This window comes from Nipponia nippon, unplaced genomic scaffold, assembly GCF_047370975.1.
Source record: "Nipponia nippon isolate SJK-2023a ecotype South Korea unplaced genomic scaffold, ASM4737097v1 scaffold_17, whole genome shotgun sequence".
Classification (NCBI taxonomy): domain Eukaryota; kingdom Metazoa; phylum Chordata; class Aves; order Pelecaniformes; family Threskiornithidae; genus Nipponia; species Nipponia nippon.
In genome coordinates this window covers 8,451,225-8,478,604 of record NW_028262333.1, presented here as the reverse complement: position 1 = coordinate 8,478,604, position 27,380 = coordinate 8,451,225, and the positions used below count along the sequence as shown (strand labels likewise).

Genomic DNA, 27,380 nt, shown 5'->3' with positions numbered 1-27,380 from the left:
CCACCCAGTACATCAAAAAAAGACATGAGAGAGGGAAAAATATCAGTCCATTTTATCTCATCTTGGCCAATCTTCATACTTCAAGGCCCTTGAGGTTACAAGAGTAAAATAATATTAAGACATCTTTGTAAAAATCAAGCATTTTTCACAGCAACTTCCATTAGGTTACTGTTCTTATTTATACCAAAACGCAGTACAACTTGCTAAATTAAATTTATGTCTTCCTCCATTAAGTCCTTTAACCCGTTTCTCCATTCAATTTTTCTGAAATTTTCATCTTAACGGCTCAATTTTTCAGATTTGGACTTTGACCAAACAATTTTTTAATTATCTCTAAATAAGGAAATGCTTATGCTAACAGTAATGGAACACTAGAAAATTAGACTGGCACATTTCTGATTTTTTTTTTTCCCAGAAACTCTGGTTACTCCTCTGCCCACAAAATATATAAACGTCACACAAAAACTAAATTCCCATTTTGATGTGGCTTTTCTTGGTTTGATTTCACCCTCCCCTATAGGAAAAATACTTCTTTAGTTGCTCTGCAGCCAAACTATACAAAGAGAATTGTGGACTCTTATCTCCTCATCCTACTCGCTTTAATGATTTGTGCACATCAAAGCCTAATTAAAACCATTTAAGCACTTCCATCACTGAAATCTCTTTAACGTCTTTTGGAAATTAAATTAAATGCAGAAACAAAAAAAATACATGTGAATGTACAGAGGTACACAATTATGATCGTCTATTGAGCTTTTACAGTAATGTTAGCATAGATTGTGACATACAGAGAAGTACACATTTAGTATTTTGAAGCATAATTTATATAAAAATATTGCAGACAACCAATATAAATATTAAATATTCATTTAAAAACAGACATTTGCAACAGGATCACACTAATGCCAAGGAAAGTGCATTCTACGTTTCTGACTGTTCTCCACAGCCCTAAAGCACAAGAGGGAAAAAGCACCGAATATAACTGCCTGCTAGGGTAAATAAAGCTATCACAAGTTGTTTCCAGATTTTCTGATGCTGGAAGACCAGTTACACTAACATTGCCTTAAATGGCTTCAGGGTGGTTGTACATTTATCTATGAGTACGTGTCTATCTATGGGTAGGTGCCTACCACCTCGGTATCTACACACTACATGCAGCTAGAAGAGCAACAAAACATCAGCTTTGTTTCCCTCATATTTATTTGGTTTCTATATTTGAAACACACTTTCATTTCTTACATCACTGCCCAATCACAGATCACAGTTCAACTCTCAAAGTAAAGATTCACATGTACCTGCTACACTTCAATAAAAAAGTAGGAAAGAGAAACTGTTCCATGGTGGGAAATTTCAGCAGGAACCAAAACTGTTGAGGAAAACATCTAATAAGGAACAATTTACCTTGGTGAAATCTTAGAATCTGAGCTAAGGACAAGTTTAAACAATTTTTCCTGTCTGAAGAGTACTTTTTAACTGGTCATGGGATAGAAATACTATTTTCCCAATACTTGGTTCTAAAAATTAAACATACTATTATTATTATTTCCTTAAAATTGGAAAATGTATGTAAATAAAATAATCTATGATCCAACTATGGTGAGATACCAAGTACTCACCTCCCTTTCCAGGAGACTATAAAGTTACAGCATACCAAAAGCTGGGTGCCTTCTCATTTTAACACCATATACAGTAAAAGTTACAGACTTTTAACAGCACTAAGTTCAGGGACCCACTTTGGTTTGACACATTCTCCCATACTGTTCCCAATCCCAGGAGAGCTACTCCCAGGAGCTTCAGGAGGGGCACATGCATTTTCAGGGCTCCCTTCTGCCCTGCCACGAATAAGCCACTAAACTTAAAAGCTGAGGAGTTTTGAGTCCAGTCCAGAAGACATGCATCCTAAAGCTACTCTTGGAAGCTGCCGATGACGGGGGAAACATCAGTCCTTTGCAGGAGAATGAACACAGTGCTAACACTAAAGAGAACCGCACCATTATTCTGGCCTGTTGTCTATTATGTCTAGGCTTTATGCCCCCAATGTAGTACTGGGAATAAATAGCAAGAGACTGCTGTGAGGCTGCAGGCTACAACACCTATCCACAGGGAGAGATGTGGAATGATAAAACGGTCTGTCCTGAAAAACATGATCATTACAGTATTAGTAAAAGTACACTCTATATTTGTTTAATTATAAAACATGGAAAGCAACACGCTCGAGTAAATTATCAATAAATGTTATGACAAGAATAAAAACTAAGATTAACTGTAATCAAGAGAGCTCAATGAAAGGGGGCTATGAGCTGCCTAGTGAGGTATTGTCGGGACTGGGTACCATAGCTCAACAGAAAGTAGTGCAGGAAAACTTTTCTTAATGAGCTGTTAACAGAAGAAAATTAGTTCAAGACTTCAGGGCAAGAACTTCTCTTATTCAATGTCTGTACAGTGCCGAGCACAAGGAGATTTTTTTTTTTCTTTTTTTTTTCCTGTTGGTACCTGGCACTATTGCCAGTTAATAAACCAGGTTTTACATTCATCAGCAAGAATTAATGAATCAAGTAAGAACAAGAGACATGACAACTTGAAGAACTACAAGCTAATGCACTTGGGGAGAAAATATAGTTCACTACATTAGGGAAAAAAGAGGTTTGAAACAAAGTTGGAGAAAGAAACTTGGAAAGTAGCAAGAATTTGAGAGCCTGGGGAGATGGCAGACACCAAATTAGACAAGAGTGCATAAGGCAAACAATATCACAGCTACAGGGAAAGTGGAATTTTGGACAGCACGTACGAAGCTGGCACAGAACCAGGCAAGGAAGCAAGCCGTGCTACACCGCAGCTATGTGCTGTGCTAGGCACCTCTACAAAAGTCATAGACAACATCCGATTTTCATTTCAGAGAGCACCGATACAATTATTCAAAATGGGAAACCTTAATTCAACAGGAATATGTACATGTAGTTCAAGTATCTAAAAAGAGAATATATCTGGATTCCCACAAGAGAAAAATATACAGTAAGAGAATGGTACTACTTTAAAAATTCAGGCTGACTAAACTTACGAGAAAAGCTTTATGACAGGAAGGAGCATGAGCCTGTGCAGTTATACTTCCTAAGCAGTGACAGAACCCCTATCATTTCACAAGGTGGAGAGCATCTTGTTAGTCATTAGTAACTGCAGAGAAGGAACAATCCTGCAAGAGAATAATTGCCAGATAAGTTCTTTCATTTTTAGTTTTGCAATTCTATGAACTTGATTTCTTATTTTAACACAGTTAGCAATATATTTTACATACATCTAACCCTCCTCTATCTAAATGTAATCTGTTGAAGTTTCCTGACTCATTTCCAGACAGTCCCTCTTCATCCCATGGCCTCTCCATCTCCCCACAGTTTGGGGCATTCTTTTCTCACTGCCTAGCAAAGACGACATCAACATCGCTTCTTTCTTGATACAAACTCCAAGACAGATGTTAAAATTGAATCACAAGACAGGTGGACTCAAGTGCAGTTATTTCTTAGCCTCTGTTGAAGGTAACTGTGAGACTATAGTAACATGAAAGGAAACACGCCTGTAGAACAAACCACATGTGAGTAACAATCCGAAATTATGTGGCCGAGAACAATTACTGCAGCAGAGAAGAAACCTCAGACTCACTACAATCTCAAGACTGTTCTTACATCCTCAGACAGGTAGACCCCAAATACGACACTGTGCGACTAACTTTCCTCCCAGCTCTACGTACACATTGCCGCTGGTAGAGGCGGCCTCTTGAAAGATGCTCGTACTCTTTCCATATGCCCAACAAGGGCAAAATCTGCCTATAGGACAGGTGCTGACTTCATGCCTCAACTCTCAAGATTAAGCCTCAGACACGGATATCACTGGTTAATATTTCTACCCTCAACACTGTAGATTTCTGTTGATCTGGAGGAAAGAGTAAGAGTAGTAATGATTAAAAAACCTCACAAAACAAGAGGATGATCAGGAAGGAGAGGAAGGGAGGCATCGGAAGCAGACAGCAGTTATGGCAGCTCTCATAAGCACTGAAAATATGTGGCGGGGGTGACAGCAGTTTCACCGTCACTTGATCACAGAGTCCCCTGCCTGCTTCAAAAGATGCTGTGAACTGCTCTCTCAGACAGCACCGCACAAGTCATATATGTCTTTAGTCACATCCGACATCCAGGAGCAACCACGGTGGAAAACAGAAGTGCAGCAGAACATCCTTGCCAGCAGCTTTGAGCTAGAAAAGGAAGAAGGAACTACCGTGTACGTGCCAACTTGTTATCTACCAACTGTAATGTCAGGACAGATTTCTGCTGCAACTATTTATCTACAAAACCTGAACAACACAAAGTGTGTGGCATTTGCAGATAAAAATATGTGGCATCTTCTCATTAAATGGTTGGGTCATAACCATGCAAAAGCATTTGTATATTCCAGCTTACTAAAAAGACAATCTAGAAATCCAAGTAATATTTCACTGAAGTTTTATCATGCTTTATCAAGTTCAGATCATTATAACTGGGAAGAATGCAAAACAAACAGATATGAACTACTTTTTTGTTGTTGTTCCTGTGTACCTTCTTGCACAAAAACCTACCCCAGGAGCTCAGTCTCGCTCTCTCAATGTTTGAGACATAGGAGAAAAGTCATAAAACGAGAAGCGCAGAGATGTTTAAAGGAAACATTAGGAACCTGAAACCGTTTTTGAGACTAGAGTTGAAATTTACTGTTTTCTTTCATGATTGTTAAAACTGTTCAACAGAGGAGAGCTTGCTCTTGTGCAAAGCTGTAAATGGATTGTATAGCAGTTAGGGAATCTTAAAAACTAATATTGATACATTAATAAAGCCAAGATATTAATAATGCCAAAGGGTAAAATTTTCTTTCTTGTTATTGACCAACAAGAACTGCACAATTACCATTACGAGCCATTGTACAACTCCAGTATAATACCCATATGCAGTACCTACATGACTAAGACTGTATATATCACACCCTGCTGAGGCAGACGACACAACAGTAGCGCTGTGAGTTTAATAATGTTTCTCTCATTAGAGGAGATAACGAAATGACAAATCAAGTCTACAACCACTCCTCCAAAGCACTTGACTAGACCGTATTTCGCAATAACGCCCCTGGGGTGCAAAGCACTGTGTTCCAGTGACTTAAGAGAAGTATTCAGAAGTTTTAAAGAAATGTAAGGAACTAGAAATATACCCATGACAAGTGCAGTAGCTAGAAGGGAGCTGGCAATAAGGTGACAAGTAAAATACAGACTTGAGCAGAACAAGTTAATTTCAAAGACTACTGATGCTGAGTAAGTGCCTGTTCAGCTCACACAGAGGCAAGTGGGAGGCCTGACTGACATCAGTGGAAACACATGAACATATAAAACCGTCAGAGTCTTCATAAGTAAACGATTAAACAAGACCGTAATAAGCCGAGGAGATGGGCTTGTGAAATAGAGGGGCCCACACCTGCTAAGCGGAGCTCCCTTTTCATTAGAACATCAGCTTTTCAGGCCGTATTTAGGATAGGGGTATAAGCACTCTCAGTTTTCCCCCTAAATGAAGTTAACCGCTTTCTCATTTCAAGAAGTGAATGAAAGACACAGCAACTGAAAGCACTGATATCTGTATTACACGTCTCATCACTTTCTTCCTTTGTTTTCTTCATTGGAAAAAAAGAAAAAAAATGAAGAAAAAAAAAAAAAGCACTTGTCAGCCCAGGTTCCAGAAACGTTAAACGATCGCTCTTTTGATTACAAAGTATAACACAGTCCTCAGCAGGGACGATGCTTTACGTAACAACTATCTAGTCACTCGCAAGGAGGATGCTACTGCCTGTCAGCGACCCCGAGAGCCTCCCTTCTCCCGCAGCACCCACACGAAGCCATTTCCGAGGCCACGGCAGCACCCGGCCCTCCCGCTCCATCCCCAGGGCGGCTCGGGGCCTAAAAGGCAGAGAGCAAAGGGGAAGGAACAAAGCCCTGACGTCGCTTACTGGAAAAGGATTAAACCCAGCAGCTAAGCGAGGGGAATGCGCCGGCCCCACCAGCACCAGAACCATCCCAGATGTCTGCTGTACCGGGGGCCACCCGGGTTTTGCTCTCCAGGGAGAGGGACAGGCCGGGACAGGCAGAGCCGCCCACCCCCGCTCCCACCGGCTGTGTGCCTCCTCTCGGCGCGGCACTCCTCTGCGGGGAAGCACCGCGGTCTGAAGCGGGAGAGATGCGCCATGGAAGGCGCGACCCCAACCGCCCGCAGGCCGGCGGGGCGGGGGTGGGGGGACGGGGCCGGCGCAGGTATCGCTGGTCCGAGAGCCGGGCCGCGGCCGGGGAAGGGACGGCTCCGGGCCAGGGAGGGCGGGCCGGGAAAGCTCCCCGAGCAGTGAGCGGGGGGGTGAGGGGGGAGCAGAGCGGGCTCCGACGGCGGCCGCTACCGGGATCCTGCCCTTCCCCCCGCCGGCGGGGACCGCAGCGGGGACGCCGGTCTCGGCGGGCCCCCCTGCAGGCCCCCCTGCCCCGCGGCCGGCCCCGGCGCGTCCCCACCCACGGCCGCGTCTCACCTCCGTTCGCCGCTCCGCTAGGCCCGGACCATTTCCTGGCTGCCGCCACCGGCCCGCCGGGCGGGGGGGGGGGGTGGGGGGGGGGGGGGGGGCGGGCGAAGAGGCCCGGGGGAGCGGGGGCGCCGCCGCCGAGTCACCGACCGCCCGGGGAGCGCAGGGGCAGGCCCGGCCCCCGGCGGGGGGACGAGGCCCGGGGGAAGGGGGAGCGGCTCACAGGCGGGAGACGGCGACGGCGGCTCCCCAGGGGTCCCGCGGCTCCATCGCGGGACGGGGCCGGGCTGGCGGCGAGGCGAGGTCGGGGAGGGCCGGCGACGTCGGCCTGGACGGCCCTCGGCCCCTGGCCCGGCTCCGGCCTCCCTCCCTCCGCCCGTCCTGCCGGGCCGCGGCTCCTCCCGCAGCCGGGCACTCGCGCTTCCCGGCAGCCCCCGCGCCGCCGCAGCCCCGCCGCCGCTCACGTGACCCGCCGGCGGGGGACTCCGCGAGCACGTGACCCCGCGGAGCGGGGAGGCGGGCCGCGCGCGCTCCCCCCCCCACCGCCTTCCCCGCGGCGGGCGTCACGTGGCAGGGGGCGGGGAGGGCGCGGGCCGCGCGCTCCGCCCCCTGGCGGCGGCGGGCGGGGTCGGGGTCGGCCGCGGCCCGTTAAACCGCCTCCTGCGCGCCGTGAGGTACCGAGCCGTCAGCCTGGCACCGCCGCGGAGCAGGGGTGCCGCCTTCTGCCCACCCACCCTCCCGCGGCGTTCCCAGGGGTTATTTGACAACTTGAAAACGAAGTCGTGCAAGACAGGACATAAAGTAACCGTCAACAGCGATCCACAAACAGCTCCAAGCCCAGTCAGTCCCAGCCCTCTCCACAGCGTGCTCAGATGCGCGGAAGCCGAATTCAATTTTTCTGAAGAATTATTTCAGGGTCTCTCCTCCTTCCTAAAAGCCCCCCCGGAGCCCCGGCCGCCCCCAGCGCCAGCCTCCCGCCTCGCTGCCGTCATACACGGCAGATTTCATAGCACAGGCTCACAGACTCACAGAATCGTTAAGGTTGGAAAAGACCCTTAAGATCATCAAGTCCAACCGTTAACCCAGCACTGCCAAGCCCACCACTAAACCATGTCCCTGAGCACCACGTCTACCCATCTTTTAAATACCTCCAGGGATGGGGACTCAACCACTGCCCTGGGCAGCCTGTGCCAGGGCCTGACTGCCCTTTCCGTGAAGTTTTTCCTCATATCCAACCTAAACCTCCCCTGGCGCAGCTTGAGGCCGTTTCCTCTCGTCCTATCGCTTGTTACTTGGGAGAAGAGACCGACCCCCACCTCGCTACAGCCTCCTTTCAGGCAGTTGTAGAGAGCAATAAGGTCTCCCCTCAGCCTCCTCTTCTCCAGGCTAAACAACCCCAGCTCCCTCAGCCCCTCCTCACCAGCCCTGTTCATATGATTTGTTCTCGAACCACTCTTACTCTTTTGTGCAACTCACTGCTTTGGTTTATAATTCAGTTTTTCATCTCAGCCAAGCATTGTGTTGCCGGTTTTTGACCTAAAGCGGCAAATCTGAGCACTGCATTCAGAACTCGGATTGACCCATGGAAACACAAGTGGCTTCACAGGGGATCCCCCGCAGCCAAGCCCATTACCTGGCAACATTACAAAACTTCCAAAATTGGCTTTAAAAATAATCTCCCAAAGAGCCTGTTTTTGAAAAACTTACAACTATACTATATAAACATTTTTTCATTTAAACAAAAACTACTCCTTCCACATAAACTGATTTTAAAATGTACTAGAACATAGTTCTACTTTGGGTTCATATTTTAAAAAGTAATACTTTATTATTTGTTTGAAATATGTGAGTAAAATGCAGCAGAATGGTGCAAAAAAAACCCCTTTTTTTAATAACAAACTCCAGAATCTAAATCTTCTTTTAAAAATACAGTCCCTGATACTACGATTGCAGAGACCCTTCATAGAAAAATGCTGTAAAAAGGCACAATATTAGTTTTAAGTCTAGAGCCAATCTGAAACAGTTCAGAACTATTTTAACTGGCAGTGAAATCTGAAGTTTGTTATGACACTGAAACATGACCAACAGTACAACACAAAACATGATCAAATTGGGGTGGAACCTCAACCTAACTGAAAATTAAATTCACCTCTAACTTCCCTCCTTTACAGGGGCAGGGAAGGCACAGGCAGCCTCTCTGAGAAAGTAACACTGTACTGTAAATAACAGAAAGGAACAGAAAATAATAAAAATACCCTGTTCCTATCAGGTTTCGATGATGTTTCTAAAATTACGTTCTGCCAGTGACATTTTTGGTATACCAAATCTCAAAAGTCAAGCGTATTCTGGTATTATGTTTTGTATTACCCCTCCACCTTACACATCTTGATTAACAAAATTAGGCTGTGAAGGTCTGCCTCAGACACAACTGACGTCTCAGCGTCTGGTTAAAGGCAGAGCTTGGATAAATATAATTTCATAAAGCAAATTAAACCCACGGGGTTAAGGTATGTTGAATTGTTTCTTTATAAAGCAAATCCATTTGATAGCAAAAGCCCTATTTATTAAGGACTCCTCCCTCAAAAAGTAAATAAACCCATCAATCCACAAGAGACTGTATAACGCAATTTCATTGAGGGCACCCAAAAACCTGTTCCTGACTGACAGATGTTTGATTTAATAAAGGCCTGGACTAGACGATCAGGTTGTCTCTCCCTTCTTCTGCTCTCCCATCAGTTCCCAGTGTTTCTCCTTGAAATGTGATGCCTTTTCCCGAGGCTGTTTTTCTACCAGACTGCATCAATTGCTTCCCTTCAATTAGCAATGGCAGCTTTACTTGTAATTGGAAGGATTAAAAATGAGGCTGTTCAGAGCTATACAGGTCTCATGCAACTGCTTAGTAAGTATAATAATTTCTAGTTAGTGATTTTTAAAAAAAAAAAATTAATGATCTTTTAGACTTAACCTAGAGCTTTGGAAGACAGTAATTAAAGAAACACCTTTCCCGTTGAAAAAAGGTTGAATCAAAGCATCCAGTAAGAAATCAGGATGCGATCTAGTGAAAGATGGCAAGGCTCTCGACGGGGTCTTGACAGGCCGATGGGTTTTACTCTGTAAAATAAGAATATGTAGAGACAAATTAAACAGAAAGGGCAATTAAAAAAACTAACAAAAATATTGTCTTTGAAATCAAACATTTTGAAAAAAAAAAAAAATCTGAGTACAGAGGGACTTATGGCTGGTCTCAGACTTAATCAGCAGTTGGCAGTATCAGATATGCAGTAAAAGCAGTAAGCCATCTCTTTGAATCTCCACTTGTCAGCCAACAGCAGACCAGAAGTTGAATTAAGGTCTCCTTAGTATGATCTGTAATTACATTACCTTATCCTAGCTGCTGCTGACAGAACCTAACGTAACACACGCATTTCCTTTTGTCTTGTGAATGGACCCAATTTGTCTGACTGCAGACACCAAACGTAAACAGATGTATGAAGAGACCAACCCCCTGAATTTAATGACTAGCTTTAGTACTTAGTAGTTGCCTAACAATCTTAAACTTGTCTTTTCTTGGCAGAGACAACTTAACGGGGAGAAGTAATACACTTGTGTGAAGCAGCGCACTTCTGACAAAACCATCTACACACAAACGCCAGCAGCATTAAAGAAACGAACGTACAACATGGTCTTAACAGGATGAGCCTTCATCCACCATCCTCTCCCTTCTGAACGACCGCCTGTTCCTCATCACAATCGCCCTGCACATCCACACTGCTGCTGCCGGCCAGCTCAGCGCCGACCAAGCTAAAGCCTATATTCTTCCTAGCATGGGACCTCCACTCAGACGGACTCCGCACCCCTCTTCCAGCAGTCCCTATACAACTAAGAGATCGCGGACAGCAAGCTTACCACCACGCCCGCTTCAATCAGCGCCCATGGCCAGCTGGAACTGCTGAGATGGTCCTAAACCCTGCGTTATAAGAGGCCCTGTACTCCAAAAGGCTTATACACACACGCTTTACTACTACATCACTTACATTTGGATTTGCAGTAAGCATGAACTTAGCAACCAGTGTTTAATAATTTATTAACTTTTCCCATTAAATGGTACATTCACTCAAGAAGACTTAAACAATTTTCTGGTAATTTTATTTACAGTCTGCAGAGTGTTCTGTAAAACACAGTAATGATTACAGACTAAAACACACAACATACATATTTTCAAACATTTAAATAAGCACAGTTTATTCAAAAGTAATTCTACACACTACTTTTTCCATAAAAATATAAAAAATAGTTTAGTTACTATATTTTACCTAAACGAAGATATTTAAGAATTCTTCCACATGTGATGCCCCCTCCCCAAAAAAGGGCACTCCAACAATAAGAAATTTAGGAGACTGCATCACAAATTAAGATACTAATGCCAACTGCTTCAATCCACCAAAAGAACAAATAACTTTCAATTTGCAACCAGCAATACTTGTTCTGCAGTATATCTGGATTTTGCTTTTTTTTTTTTCTCTCCACTAACTTGCTTCTCCCATGCCAAATTTTCACAGACACGTACACACTATTACATAAAAATAATGGACCGATTATACCGCAGACTATAATGCCAGTCATCACGTGCCCAACAACACGGATTGGTAATCTTGCATTAAACAACAATTTTTTGCAAAAATATCAAAAGGGAAACACTTTCCTTTGGGACCTCTATTTAGAGGCGACTCCTTTTCTTACTGAGCATCCACTGAAAATGGCCTTTTTCTTATCGCCTTGAAAATAGTGCCCATTTTGGTTTGTTGCTACTATTTCTCTGGTTTTACTGACCATATTCTGTATGGAAAGCTAATGGAGTTCTGAAAAACACCCACTCAAGCCCTTCTCTCACTAGGATACATTTAATTTACAAAAAAAGGCACAAAGATGAAACTCCTAAGCAGCATCAGTCATAATTCTTCCACTGTGCACTGCTCCTCTTTCTTACACAGACATTGCTGCAAGAGACACTCCGTGTCTCAGAAAATACTACAAATACATGAGCTAAGGAAACAGGCGAGTTGAAAAGACTAAAGCCTCTGTACAGTACAAGTAGTATATTGATCATTAACAAATGAACAGTATTTAAAGTTTTATGTTGCAGTTAAGACTCGACCTGGAAGCATCAGGAAAAGCCATCAGAAAAAAAGCTCAGCAGCATATAATACATTTGTTAACAGTGAGATGGAAGGCCCTCTGTGTGCAACATTGTGCATTCAATTTCAACAATGGCAGTGCTCTACAGCCAGCAGTGTAAAACTTTTGCTTCTAACAGTTTAGAGGATTTTCTAAATGTAAGTGAAGCTGTCATAAACAGAGTAGTAGCATATGATGCACAGCATGATCTGCAATAAAAAGCTTTTGCTTTCCAGCATGTAAACATCCAGGTTACTGGACCTTAGCTCATATAAACAAATCTGATGATAGATTTCTGAACTAAAAAAGTAAAATTTTCCATCAAAGGATAAGCCACAAAAATACTCTTTCAGTAAGTCTCACATGCCATTTAATACCTTTCATGTCCTATGAACAACTATGCAAAACATTTAGAAAGTTTTAGCAGTAGAAATGTTGACCACTTAAACTGTTTGGCAACCATGTGCTCAAAACATCTTTGAAGAGTGTTATCATCCACCAAACAACAGTTCTAGACTGAACCACACTATTTCTTCTTCTTTTTCTTTGGTGGCTCATCATCAGAACTACTGTCTGTGCTGCTGCTGCTACTGCTGGAGGAACTAGAATCCGATTCGAACTCTGAAGAAGAGGAAGTACTACTCGAGGATGGGGAAGATGAGGAAGTAGAGGAGCTCTCATCACTGTCACTGTCATCAGAAGAAGAGGAGGTAGAAGAATCTTCACTGTCAGATGAGGAATCACTAGCCGAACTGGCACTGCTACTGCTGCTGGAACTGGTCACGCTTTTAGATCTGAAAGAAAGCAAATACACAGATGAGAACAGGCCTGCTAGAGACAGCATTCACTACACAGTGTTCTTTATACTGTGTTGTAATCCAAACATCAATTATTTGGTCTGAAAATTTCCAGGCCCAACAATCAAAGACAAATTGCCATGGTTGTCTACCCCCCCCCCCCCCCCCATTTCTGAACGAATGCATTTTGGCCATTTAAGCAATAGCAGAGTGACACACGTACATGAAGTAAGCCAAAACAGGACTACAGACAAAGGTTAAGTTTGAAAGCTGGCAAGGATCTTGTGCATAGTAATGACGAGCGTCCTTACTGACTTGGCTGAATAGAAGAACAAGGCTGCAGGAGAAGTATGAATGTCCTGCACTACTAAAGCCTCGGGGAAAAATTAACAAAGATCAGTTCCCTAGCACAACACTGTAATAAGGAATGAAATTTTGGCAATGTGAAAGTCGGTGGAAGTTTCATCAGTGATTTCACAAATGTTAGAATTGTACTCAATGGAAACTGTTCTTAGATTACTCCTGGCAAAAGAACCCAAATTACCTGCCACTACAGGATGCTTATGTTTTCAGGGTGGAAGAGAAGGGGTGGAAACAGTCCAAGATAAAGACAGAATTATGAACACAGCAAAGTGGATTTTTGTATCCTCTGCATATTTTTTTTTTTATTTTTAGACCTTACTGAGGCCATTTTTCTCTAGATCAAGGTCTCTGATTAAGGCAATATGAATTCCAAGAAAGTACAATTAAACTCTCCCATAGATCTTTCTCCAAACAAAGTGTAAAAGTACTAATTCACCCTGCTTCCTGCCAAGTCAACCAAAGAGCACGCAAAAACACTAGGTATAATAATGCAGAATCTTCTTTTCATTGGAAAATTAATGTAGTAGTTTTTAATCAGAGGGTTTGGTTAAATACAACTCAGGAAATGCCTACGTTAAGGCTATTAGAGAAAGAGTAATGTTTTTTCATCATATCAGCCATGGTCATGTCAGCTGACAAATCTAGATGCATGTATTAAGCTATGAACCACTGAAGTTTTTATAATACATCTGTAATCTGTTATCTCTGTGCGTGCAGACACAACGGTTATTTATTAAAGATAAATCCATAAGTGCTGGTTAAGTACAGACTTAGTGTTGGCAAAAAACTAGTCTTAAAACAAGGAAAACAAAAAAATGGGACTAGTAGTTTAAACAGTTTCATTAGATGTGCAGACCCATTTGTATGGACAAGAATCAGTCAGAGGATCTGAATGATAACTTTGAACTTTCTTTTCCTAATCACCTTTTACAGAACCCACAGAAGCAGTCTATGGACCTCCACTATTCAGGTTATAATCTGAAACCCACTCACAGAAACATCAGAATATAACACTTAATACTGCTTCTCCTAGAGGAAAGCAATAGCTAGATCTACAAGAGAAGAAACAAGCAGATACTTGTTTTCAGGTGATGCAAGACCTGGCCTGTTGGTAGTTATAGGAGGATGGAGATGGCAGAAAGTAAAATTCTTTTACTTCACCTTGTCCTAATTAGGTAATGTGACAATCCAGATGCTATAGATTGGTAGATCTAAGATCTTTGGGTCTACTACATCACTGTAAAAGTACAAAATTTCTCCAGGAGACAGGCATTCATTCTCCTCAAAACAAGCTCAAACATTAATATCTTCTATGATTCCATGCACCCGTCGTGGAACAACTGCTGCATTTTGTAACACATACTATCACGCCTCTCAGACTTTTTGGGCCTTCTAATTCTATTGCAATCATCTAACAACCCCAGGTGATTTTAAACTTGCTACTTAAATCAAATCTACAATTTTGGGCACAATCACAGCTGGGTGCCTGAAGAAACAAGTGAATTAAAAGATGATTTTACCCTTCAGACAGGTAGATTTGTGTGTGATCCAAGCATAAGGTGGGCTTTCAATTAATAACCAAAGTATGCCGTTTGGGAACGTTGAAGCCAACGTGCACCCAGAAGACAGCTCTGTGTCACCTGAGGTCACAAGATTGTACAACTGCCATTTTGCCTGTTCCTGTTTTTCTGGTTAAGCCTGTAGCTTACTTATTAATGTTTATATCAAAACAAATATAAACTATGTAAAAGGTTAGTGCTCACTACTGCCAGAACCCTAACTTTTGCTCTTCTTTTTTTAAATCTGGAACTTATATATTCAATGGTAATGCTTCACTGAATTTTCTGCATTTAATTCTTCCTGTATCATAACAAAAATATACATAGCAAACGATCTGGAAAGGAATTTATATTGATGGATTTGGTGCTTGCATAAAAACAGGATAACAATTCAAACCTGGAGGAGTTTTAAAATTTTAAGGAAAAAGTGACCAAACCACTCCCTCCCCCATAAATCCTTTTGCTCTTCATTTTTGCATTGGTTCAGAGCTCAAATACTCTGAAAATCATTATGCCAAGTAGAAAACTGCAGCATATGAGAAAGCTGAGGGAGGAAGAGGTCTGAAGTACATTGGTTAGAAATCAGTTAATTTATGATCTCACTAGTCCTAAGTAACTCCAACAATAAATGGACACTACTGATAAAGGAGCCTTTGATAAAACATATTCTGATAGTAGAACTAGGACACTCACCAAGAGTATTCCAATAAAGACACATCCCACATGATAGCCTAAAATAAAGGCATGTTTGAAAAAACTGCTGTGGCTTATTTAATGACTGCCACACAAAACAAAAGACCTTGTCTTTAAAAATCTTCTGAAAACTGTTTTTAAGAGATCAGATTTAGAGACAGAGGACAGTCAACTAAATGCAAAGAGATAATGAGGGTGTTACTGTACAGACATGCCCCTTAAGTAAAACTCATAACATCATTAGCGGGAGTATTACAGCCAGGGCTCTAGCTGTTCCCGAAGGGGTTTTGCTAATAAAGGCAGAAGCAGATTGTGGATTCCCAAGCAAACGTTACTGCAAAGTGAAGTAGAAATACTGTCAAAAGGGAAAGAGTTCTTGGCTCCAATTAGTACTTGGGGCAAGGGAGGTTTCATTCCTGGATTTTGTTTTAGTCTGGGATTCGAGGGGGTTGTTTGGTTTTGGGGTTGGGTTTTTTTTAGATGCTTTATTTCATTCTCTAGACAAAGCTTCAGAGAGAGACAGCTGCCATGAGAAGGGAATGAAAACAACAAAAGGAAGAGCAAGATGGGTAGGTGGAGTGATTACAGACTAGAAAACAGCATGCCATTCTTGCACAGTTGTTTAAAATACACTTGATGAACTTCGAGGCAGAAATAGGAAGATTTTTATTATTAAAACAAGATCATATAGAGATAGGACAATCAGCAGGGAGAAAAGCAGAGGACAAAGGACTTCGATGTCTTGGACAGGGGGGAGTAGAAATTCTCCAAATGTCTGTCATACAAATGCCTGTAACAGGCTAAAAGCAGTAAAATCAAAACTGTCTTTGCAATGTTGACTTTCCCCACACAGCCCTTCCAAATCGCCTGCTGCAATACTCAGTGCAAGACCACACACTGAAACAGCTGCACAGTTTGTCATCGTTCCCCACATACCTTTTTTTCTTGGTCTTCCTTTCTGCAGTACTTTCTCCAGTGCTAATCGAGGGGGGGAAAAACAATGGCTTTGATTAATGCAGTAGGAAAATTAAATAAATAGCAGCACAGTGGAGCTGAGGTTAATATTAGAAAACTGGTATCCCACTGGCAGAGAGCCGCACCGCCCAAAGTTCATTTGGCATCTATTTTCAATCGCTATTCAAACCAGAAAAACAACAATACCTACAAATCAGGAAAAAAAAAAAGCAGCAATTCACCTCTAATTTCCTGTGTTACGTATGCTTTGCTCTTCTTTGCTCTTTTCTTCATATTATATGGAAAACAACATTTTGGGATGGGAAAAGCAGAGGAGAGAAGGATACAAGAAAAAAGTTCTGTGTACCTATATTTAGCAATAACTGAATTGATTGAAATAAAGGGTAAAATACTGTATTAGTCTGTAGCTTTCACCAGGTATTTCTTTCACATACAAAAAGACACAGAACAATCTATTTATATTGATGCTTTCCAGCTATTTGTCTTTCAGATTCCCATGTATTCATACACTCACAGAAAGTTTTAGTGGTAAATGACACAGAAGAAAGTTTCTTTTAACAAGACACTAGTGGATTTTTTTTTTTTTTAAAACAGTCTTCACTTCTGGATTTTTTTTTTTTTAAGAGAATAAAATTCTTTCAGTCAAACGTACCAGTCACATGCTCTTCTCAATGCATTGCAGATATATAGCACATTAATTCAACCTGGAATGTACATGTGATAACAGTAGTCCCTCATCATATACTTACAACATGTTTAACATGACACTGATGTATGAGGAAGTTGTACGTTCTTTCATGAACCACGATACTTTTTCCTCAACTGAAACCTACTATTGGAAGCCATCTTAAATACACAGAAATAAAAGTAAAAACTGCAAATATATTTCATTTAGAAATTAGACAGCAGTATGTGTTGATAAAGGCTCCAGAAAAAGGGTAAAAAGAAGAAAGCGTTAAGTGTAAACTATACTGTATTTCAATTAAAGTACTCAATGCCATTTGTATGCCACAAAAATGAGATTTTTCAATTTCTTTTATTTTCATGCATATGGTATGAAAATATTATAATTACACAGAAGAGTTTTCCACACTCCCCACTATCTCCTGTGGGCAAGAGGAAGATCCATTGATCTTTAAATTTCAAACCAAATTATAATCCCTCCTGTAGGTCTTATAACCTTACCATAGGTAACCAGGTGTTTCACAGGTAAAAGAAGTCACTGTGAGTAAACAGAATTAGATACCAAAGCACCTTTTAGAAGACGGGACCTAATTCAGTGTGTGAATAACCCGGGCTGCCCTGGCACAGTTCTATGCCTCCCTCTAGCGTTTAACGTATGGATAAGTATAGGAGTTCCCTACTCCATGGAACTACGCAACTGAGAGGGGTCAGTCCCCTGCAGGTCAAACAGATCTGCTTCGTGACACTTGGTCGCTTTCCCTGTAGCACCACACTGTCTTCAGAGCCATAAATAAGACTCAGGCATCCTGGTTTTGGTTCAATGCAGTAATATCGCTAAGGAATAAGCATTTTCTCACCTTTCCTCCCCTCCCAACTCCTACTCTAGGATGGGCAAGCAGTGGGCTTTACTGATGCCAGCAAGCGAAACCTCTGTAATGTCCATCAGAATCGTGGGGTCAACACTGCCCAAATAGAAGGATCCTGGAACAACTGCTGAAATGAGTTAACGCTGAAAAATCTTGTGTGCGGTTGTCAAAAAGTAAATAGTAACCTTATTAGACTATGTTTGCCTTCTGGTTAATGATTCATTATTAGGTCTTTAAAGATGATGATACAAATACTGTGAAGCAGACCCGCAGGAGACCCAACTTCTCTGCAGACAAGAAACAACCTTCGAAAGCAAGCTATACAAAAAGTAAAAGTGTGACCTAGGAAGTCGTTCTTTCCATGAAGAATAAGCTTCATCCTTGAAAGCGTAACAACTGGATACCTCACAGCACAGTTAAGGAGCTTCAAAGAGCTTACGATTATGTAACCACCATGAATCCAGCCCAATTTAACCAGGATTAAAAACTGTTCCCATCGAAGGATTACTTAGTCTTCCTTTTATGAGATGACTTTTCACGCCACCTACCTCTTGCACTGTGGACTGTTAAGACTTACAGCTCAAAAAGCTCCATTCATGACAGACACTGGACAGTCCTGTAACTCCTATATAAAATTATCCCATACATGGACTCAAGCACAATGGCCAGGCAACAAGCAATTTCACCCTCAATTCACTATCCTCCAATGTTAACCTGCAGAATTCAACAGAAATAGGGCAGAAAAGGAACAAGGAAATAATCCAAGCCTTAAATTCAATCTTTGTCTTAAAAATCTTGAGTCCCTGAAGAACTCTTCCAAACTCTGCTCTGAATGGAATGAGTTTTATAGCCTAAGCACTCCTGATTTCTTATCTACAATACTAGGGGATTACAATTGCTTCAGAATTACTTATGGGATCAAAATTAATTTCAAAAATCAAACATTTTATGTCACTCAGCACAAGCTAATGGGCTTCCACTTAAGTCAGTATTTCAGCACTCTGATTCATATGGCTGCCTGAAGTCACATCAGACCTCTCAGCCAGAGGTTACCATCCATTTTCTTTCCCCATTAAGATAACAGAGCAAAAGGTGTGAACACTCTTCCATAACTCACATCCTGGCAGCCGGAATGACCTACTGAGCTGCAAGTGGCAGCAACTGAGGGTATGTTTCCAAGTCCTCAACAATTTTAGCTGCTGTAAATGATACTCTCCCTCGGCAGGGCAGAGACAACAACTCTTCAGCTACCGTAACCAAATCTGAGTTGCAATGGCAGAACAGAATTTAATGGAAAACTCATTTGCTACATTATTTTTCTCTTTGTCCTCTGGAGTTGCTTGCTAAAACAATTATTAAACTTGGGGGAAGCATTAAAGCATACTCACAGAGCAAAGCGGAAAGGAAATCACATTACACAAATGCAGAATTTTGCTTAGATTTTTCTGTTTAGCTGCAGGTATCTTTCACTTTCTGCAACGTCAAAAAGGGAAATAATTACGCAATTTAGTGAGATGGTTTTACTTTATGCTTGAGAGTTAAAAACACCTGATAATCCAACTCTCATTCACCTGTTTAACCATTACAGCTCATAATGAGCAACATACAGGAGCTGTGCTGGCACAGATCCACTGTCAGGTCATATCCAGAAGACCAGGTTTTAACTGCACAGTCTAACAGCAAACCTATACAGAAGTGAAAGGATCGCTTCATTGTTATAAATACGTTTACAGCCTTCACACCAACCTGCTTGTACTAGCACATAAACATATGAAACCAAGTAACCAAGGAATTCGGGAACAGTATTCCATTACAAAAAAGTCTCCAACTATTTTAACTTCAGGTTAGTGCACTTTTTTTGTTTCAGACAAGCCAAAAAAAGTTTTAAGTGTATTTCAGACAAGCAGGTGTGAACGATCAACATTGTAATTTTGTAGGACCTGAGTGCACATATTCCACCTAACATACAAAATGACTTTAATATTAAGCAAGCATCACAGAGTCTGGAAGAAAAGATGACAGCAAATGGTCTAGGACACCATCTTTCCCACCCACATACAAAATCACCTTTTCATTAATAAACTAGGCATTTTCATTCCGCCAATCTTACCTTTGTTGCAGTAATAGTTGCTTTTCTTTTTCTTTAAGAATTTTCGCTAATTGAGCTGTCCTCGAAGGTCTATGCAGGTATTTTCTCTTCCCTGTACATTCATACGTCCAATGTCCAAACTCTAAACATTTCTGACATCTTACATGCTGCTTGTTTGCCTCCCTATAAAAATGCAGAATTGCTTAAGTGACTGATTCCAAGTGTGTTCTACCGATTGAAAAAAATTTTTTTTTTAATCAGACAGATTCTTAACAGCATATGCAGCTACGATTAAACCAGACTGACACTCATGGGTGCTTTAGCAATTATATATCTTAAGTCAGGATAAGAACAATAACAGAATGTAGGCAAATACATTTCCATTTAATAAAACATTCTCATATCAACTATTTACGAAAGAGAACAAAGAGACTTTTGCTCTATTCCAGAGCTTCAGCTTAAGTCTCCTTCTGCTGAAGTGGCAAATGCTGAACTACTGATATCAACTGTCAACACACTCATCAACTGCACCTAAATTTCACTTTTAGTTTCATACTAGCTGCTGGTTAGCCTACCTCGCAGTCTTCCCCCACTCTTAAGATTCCATAATTTCCCACCCCCTTCAGATACTGTAAACAAATATTTTGAAAAATGCTACTTAGGACCATTCTCTGTCAGTGAACAAAGATTAATCCTATCACCAAAACCACATTTTCATCAATCCGATTGGCACAGCTTTTAGCATTATGGGATATAATTGTGCTACAGTTATTGGGAATGATTACACCGTATACAATTTGTTACTATCCAATAATTGTGCATGGTTCTAGCTTGCTTCAGATAAGTAATTGAAATTAAGTTTTGGAACACTTGTTAGAAAAAAGCAGGCAGCTTCATCTCCAAATCCTAGAATTTAACACAAGTACCAAACTGCCAAATTCTCACGGACAGCCTAGGATTCTGTGCAAGTAAAAGAGATGATCTTAGTTGTAGCTTATTTGAATTTACTAAGGATCATTAAAGGCTGGCAGAAGGTTTATCATAAGACCAATCAGATTCTTGCTCACTTTGTGCAATGTAAATCAAGCAAGACTTCACTTACTACTCTGTACCATCCAAATACCTGAAGTATTTAGTGAGCATTTTCCATCCACATTTCAGTTTTCACACTGTGGTAAAATCCTTTGATCATTTTTAGAAGCCAGTTAAGGGAAAAAACACATATTTTCGTATTCTAGCTCTTACTCCACTATTCTGAAGCTTTGCAAAAGCTGTTTTGCTATCTTCTCACAGACACCCTCCTCCTTTACAAATAAGGAAACTCATACAGCGGTTAAGTGACTCACTCAAGGTCACAATCAAAAATTAGTTTTAGAGCCAGGACTGACATAAGGACTTTGTAGCTCCTGTACAGCTCGCTGCAACTGCTGTAACTTATTTCCACCTTCTATCATTTTTTCCAAACACCAAAATACTAATTTTTCAAGGCCAGCCCATCTAAACTATCTGAAATTAACAGCCCTGGCTTAACTAGGAGGCAGCTCCTAGACTATACATTTAGTATTTAAAGAGCATAAAGTGGCAGACCAGTAGTGAGCATTTTTCTCTCAAAAGGTGTTGCTTTTCAAGGCAAGGTGTGAATTGCTTCTCTTTCAACACTAGCCATCACCTTTTGTGACAGTTCTACTGTACCTTGAAGGGAATCTTGTTCTGAAAATCCATCACTTTTTCAATGCAAAGAGTATCTGGCTTCATAATCTAGCCTTAGAAATACTAATCTAAATCAGCACTAGAACACTAACTAAACTTGCAACCTACGCTGCTCAGACTCGAACAGGAAACAGTACGTCTAGTAATGAACAAAAAAACCCCAACATCTTTGAATGGTTTGCTTTGTCTTGCCTTGGACATACAAACCCCCAAAAGTTAATGTTTTTCTATCTCAAACTAGCCCAGACTTGTCTCCACAGGAGCAGAACGGAAGTTTAAAGCAACAATAATATAACTCAGTATTTCCAGGGTTTTAGTACTACTCACATGACCAGGGCAGACAATTCTACGCAAGCTAAAATGATAAGATCAAGCCCTAAAAGCAATATAAGTAATTACCAGGAAAACAGACCAAAATGGGTCAACAACTACAGATCTATAAATACCATATCAACACTAATACATTTTAACAGTAATGAAAAGTATGAGACTGAAGTAGACTTTTAACAGGGATCAATGACCACAACCCAGAAGCAGAGGCTGGCAGATGTACAGTTCAGCATATACCCATCAAGCACACAGAGACATAAGAAGAAATGTAAGAAATCATTCCTTGACTCATAATAAAATAGCAACTTAAAAGAACAGGTATTCCATGAGTACTTTGAAATTCCAAGTTACTTTTCATTGGAAAATAGAAAAGAAATTATACTGAAATTATTTATTATTATTAAATTATACTGAAATTATACTGAAAAAGGAAAGAGAATGCAGAAGTCATCCATATTTTATCCAACTCTTACGATCAGACAAAAAACCAAACACACTCCAAAAACTGAAACACAAAAAAATAAATTATTCTCAGGAAGAAACAAAAATCCAAACCAACAAAGAAATGAAACACCAACACAAGTAATACGCGGGAGTGGAACACAGGCGTTTGCTGTACTTAACATAAACAAGCAAAAATGTTGGCTCTTCCTCATTTCCGTGTTTGGTAATCAGATCCCTTTGGTACTGATGTACTTGAATGCAATATCCATAGCTGGGCAAAGGTCGCTTGATTGCTTTTTTTTTTTTTTGCCTCTCTTTTACAGTTCTGTAAACATATCATAACATGAACCTAGAACTTATTTTTTCTTAATCTGACTGTTGAAAGTCTATGATGAAGATCAGCGAATACCTGCACCACAAGATCTTACACACTTGAAAACTATGGCATGCCGACACCTGTAAGGCAGCCTTTTCCCAAAACGCTGCTAACTAGCGTTAACACCAAAAGCGAACGGCTGACGACGTCCTCTCCTTCTCCACATTCTCATCACTCCACTGCAGCGCTGTCACTAACCGGGTCGCCCCCGCCGTCTTTCGGGGCGGTTTCCTTACAGACCAGCAGCGCCCTGCCGCGGATGCAGAGCACCTGCGAGAAGGGAGCTCCGTGCCCCCCAAAAAGCGCTGCGGACCCACCGCCCCCACTGGCGGGGGACGCCGCTGGCCCTGCCCTGGCCCCGCTCCTCCGGAGCCCGTCAGCCGACTCCGCAGCTCCCTCCCCGCAACCGGCTGCCTCAGGGCGCTGCCCAGCCGGCCTCCCCTCGCTCCGGCTCGCCTATGGCAAGCCCCCGCTCCGCCGCGGCGCCTCTCCCGCCCTGCCCCGCCCCGGCCGCCCGCCGCACTCACGCCTGTCTCCGAGCGATGAGGCGGTGCATGGGAGTCGCCATCTTAGCGGCCAGGCCGGGAAGTGAGGCGCGGGCCGCGCTGCATGCCGGGCCATGCCGTCCGCCGCCTCCTCCCATTGGGGGACGGGGCGGCCGCCACCGAGAGTAAATCCTCCTGCGGCCAGAGAGGCCGCGCCGGGAGGACCGTGCTTTCCGCCTCCGCCCGCGTTGTCATGGCACCGGCGGGGCGGGGGGCGCGGGGTCGCGCTGCCGGGTCTGTAACGGCCCCGGCCGGGCGGCCCGCCGTCCCTGCCGCCTCGTCGTCCTTGCCGCCTCGTCGTCCTTGCCGCCTCGTCGTCCCTGCGCTTTCCACCTCGTCCAACGAGGTCCCCGCTGGTCCGCCCGCTAGCCCCGCGGCGCTCGGTCGCCATGGCGTGGCGCCCAGCGTCTCCTCAGGGCGATCGGCCTGCGGCGGCCCGGCGCCTCGCAGCCCTCCGCCGGGCCCGGTCCCCCGCCTCAGCCTCTTCTCCGCGGTCAGCCGCGGGCTCCCACCCTGTCAGTGCCTAGCCGCTGCTGCTCTCTCCCTTCAGTCAAAGTCTTACAAGAACCTGCCTCTCACTTAAAAACCTGTCATTTTTCTTAGAAGGCTGAGGGGAGACCTTCTCGCTCTCGACAACTGCCTGAAAGGAGGCTGTAGCCAGGCGGGGGTCGGTCTCTTCTCCCAAGTAACAAGCGATAGGACGAGAGGAAGCAGCCTCAGGTTGAGCCAGGGGAGGTTTACGTTGGATAAGAGGAAAAACTTCTTCACCGAAAGGGCAGTCAGGCCCTGGAACAGGCTGCCCAGGGCAGTGGTTGAGTCCCCATCCCTAGGGGTATTTAAAAGATGTGTAGATGCAGTGCTTAGAGACATGGTTTAGTGGTGGACTTGGCAGTGCTGGGTTAATGGTTGGACTCGATGATCTTAAGGGTCTTTTCCAACCTAAACAATTTGATGATTTAAACACCTGAATTCTATGTTTTAAATACCTGAAACCAGCAGCAGAACAGACTGTAACTGAGACAACCCCTCTCTGACCATGTGTATGGCCGGGGGGAGCCGACTGTTGAAGGCTTTATGGCTGATGTCAGCCAGTAGAAGGGAGCGGGAGAGGTGAGGAAGAGGAGGGTTATTGATCCAGGTCTCTCCTGCCACAGGGCACCACCTCCGAGCTGCTTCAGGCAGCGAGCAGGCCTGACCGCAGGGTGATGTTGGCATCGTTTCACCACCTTTAGTCCACATGAATAATTCAACATAGCTGCAGGTTGCCTGCTGCAGCTTCTCAAGAGCTTTTAGCTATGTGACAAGTTGGAAAGCATAATAGCGCTCTGGTCATAACATGAAGGCTCCAAAAAAAAGTTAGAAAGAGCTAGATTTCAGAACGGAATAATTTAACTCATTATCACTCCTAAAAAGTTGCAAGCATTTGCTAACACGTTATTTTTTAGCAGGTCAGAGTTTTATACCCCACACTAACAGAAAAAGAAATCTCAGTATAATTGAGAAGATTATTAATTCTGCTACTGGTATGGGTGCATAACCATGGCTCAATAATCCATTGAACAATCTCAGGGCCTGAGGATACTGATAAGTCATGCTCGTGTTGACCCAATGCGTTCTATACTTGATTGTAAGGAAATACAGTTCGGATATATCTAGCAATCATAAGGCAAATTCTTTCTTCCACTCCATTCAGCCCAAGACTGTAGTCCCCCAGCTATGCCAACAGCAGCTAGTATTTTTGGCTCCCGCATCATCTCCTTGTAGTCTCTGGCATGGGAGGAGAGGTCTAGGCGCAGAAAAGAAGAGCAGCAATGGCTGGAGGTTTCTGACGGCACATACCTGGCAGGCAGCCCCTTGGGAATCTTTGCCAGCTGGCACAAGTAGAGCAGCCAATATCCTGGATTCAGGGAAGCAAGGAATGTGGGTTCATATATTGGCTTTATCAAAACTCACTGTTATCTCATGGGATCAGTTTTAAAATAATAAATTTCGTGACAAAAATCCTCAAGAAAACATTTTTTAATGCTGAATTGTGATTACTCCTGCTATTAGTATCCTGGAAGTACTTTGTATCCAACCATTTTCAGTATTAATTCAGAACTATCCTGATCCTGTCATAGGGACAACTGACAGGCAATAAATGGTCATTCCACTGGACATTTACATTTAGTGAAATAGAAACTGTTACCAATTTGTAGTAGTTTTGTATCAGCTATGTAGCTCTTTAAAATGTGCTTCTGGTGAGTTGGTAGTATTCACTCATCATATAAAATAAAAATACAGATTGTCTTTTCTTAAGTTCAGTAGAATCCAATGGATCATTACTGTGTGAGGAACTGTAGAAACAGGGTAAAAGGCAGCCCTTGCTGAGCAAAGCTCACACTTACCTCAAGACAAGATGCAAGGTGGGAACACGGTACAACAGAATTTGTGGGGAGAAAAAATAGGAATGTTACAGTAGTGAGAACAGATGGCTATACAAGCTTATATTTTAAGCAACTCATAGATGTATAAAAATAAAATATATTTATATGTCACATATAATGCATCAATAAAAACCTGATGCTTTCAGGCGATGAGTATCCCAGGTCTTGAATTAGCAGGCGTGTGGCCTAGAGGTGTTTCACCTGTGATGGTGCACAATCAAGTCACAGCCAGGAGACACCAGAGCCAGAACCTCCTGCCGTGTGTCACATCATATTTATAACAACAGGGGTGGTAACAACATCTGCTGGCTACAACGGCACCAATTAAATATCACACTGGGACGGTAAGATAGCAAGGGTTTCTGTTAGACATAAACAACTCTAGCTCATTAGCATTAATTACCATGTGACTAATTGTTGGATATTCTGGTAGTTCCTGTCTCCAAACTCTGTGATTGTAATGTCTAAGGCTAGTGGCTGTTCCTGTATGTGTCATGTTTTCTTCTATATCTGGCACTTCTTGCAGTATCTAATCATTGTCCTGTTTTGGATGATGCTCCGCGATAACCTGTGATTAATCATATCTGGCACCTTAGCTAAATTCTGATGTGTGATGCCTGGTATGTTACAAACGCAACAGAGTTTGGCCTCAATATTTGAATTTTGATGTCTGGCATCTCACTTTTAATGGAGAAAGTTAGACAGAAGAATTTCCTATTTTAGGATTGACTAAGAAATTTTCTTAAAAATACAAAATAGCTAAGAACAGCTATTTATAATAATCCATGCTTTATAATGAATTCCTGTCTCCTGATCCTTTTTTTGACCTAAGTGTCACTTAAAATCTGGGAGCAAATTACACACTGATAGCAATATCTGCACTCTACTTAACAACATTTGGTCCTTCTAGCACCTCTGCAACTCTCCTAATGTTAATGCAGCAGAAGGACAGTTTCCTAAATTGGCCAGTATAGCAAGTTTTCTGATATATGCCAGATTACTCCATGGAGCGTACGGGCTTTTCCTCACACAGAGGCTTTAAAGATGTACCTTTTATTAGAACGATCCACTTAAAATCCTTCTACCTGAGGACTTTGAAAGTGAGTTTCTTGTGAGTTCAAGTCCGCAGGTTCCTACAGCCTGAAATCTCCATTCCGCAGCCATTCTTTCATTCAGGGGTAATTCACCACCGGGCTGATGAGCGCACCGGAGGAGGCGACTCCGGGACTGTCCGGACTGAATGTGCAGAGTCATTGCACAGCGCTGGCTTCGCTCTCGGGGGGACGCTTCCAGGGAGCTGCTGCTGCTCAATGAACTGACTGTGCCCATAAATCCTGCCTTTGCACATTAGGTTGCTATTTAAAGTTGCAGTGTCATTAACCTATTTCTAAATATGCTGGGCAGGGAAATTACTTTCCAAAATGTGCCCCTCTCTAGGCAGGAAAGGGGGAGGTATGCAGGCAACACAGGAGAAGAAAATGGGGAAAGTACTGAAGGTTCAGTGGCACCAACACTGAGCTGCCTTGTGTCACCTCCTCAGAGACCTTTCTCACTGTGCTCCCACCCCCCAGCACTCTTCTGTGCAAACATTGCTTACGAAATGAAGGTGTCACACTGTTTGTTAAGGGTTTCTGTGTGAAACTGGAACAATGTTGTCAGAGCTTTCTTTCCATGGCGTAGGAAGAACTGAGTCCATGAATAAATGATTAAAACTTCATTGCCAAGACTGCTGGCTACTAGTGCCAGTTACTCAAAACTCTGATCAGTCTTCCAAAATGGCAAGC

General features: G+C 42.7%; 2 protein-coding genes across 14 annotated transcripts in view; both read right to left on the bottom strand.

The window, feature by feature from the left end:
• Positions 1 to 7,011, bottom strand: part of AFF4 (ALF transcription elongation factor 4) — a 53,511-nt gene extending 46,500 nt beyond the window's left edge. For 8 of the 10 annotated variants that reach the window (XM_087754144.1, XM_087754143.1, XM_087754147.1 and 5 more), the window contains exon 1: positions 6,574 to 7,011. The gene's annotated coding sequence lies outside the window, so the exon portion shown is untranslated. Of the gene's footprint in view, positions 1 to 6,009; positions 6,151 to 6,573 lie in introns of those variants that run through there. The other 2 variants (XM_087754150.1, XM_087754145.1) reach the window with 2 other exon arrangements.
• A 3,677-nt stretch (positions 7,012 to 10,688) lies between these two features.
• On the bottom strand, positions 10,689 to 23,606 carry ZCCHC10 (zinc finger CCHC-type containing 10). Of its 4 annotated transcripts, XR_015703966.1 has the most exons (6): positions 23,155 to 23,606; positions 19,787 to 19,948; positions 19,065 to 19,149; positions 18,225 to 18,390; positions 16,088 to 16,129; positions 12,467 to 12,533 (listed from the first exon to the last, which is right to left on the bottom strand). XR_015703966.1 is itself a non-coding variant. In XM_087754141.1 (4 exons), the coding sequence occupies exons 1-4, from the start codon at positions 23,266 to 23,268 to the stop codon at positions 12,266 to 12,268; spliced, it is 588 nt and encodes a 195-aa protein (XP_087610267.1). In that variant the 5' UTR covers positions 23,269 to 23,341; the 3' UTR covers positions 10,689 to 12,265. The 4 variants fall into 4 exon arrangements, 2 of the variants coding, with proteins under 2 accessions (XP_087610267.1, XP_087610268.1); XR_015703964.1 differs by lacking the exon at positions 19,065 to 19,149; XM_087754141.1 differs by lacking the exons at positions 18,225 to 18,390; positions 19,065 to 19,149 and having other exon boundaries at positions 10,689 to 12,533; positions 23,153 to 23,341.
• Between the last annotated feature and the right edge of the window lie 3,774 nt (positions 23,607 to 27,380).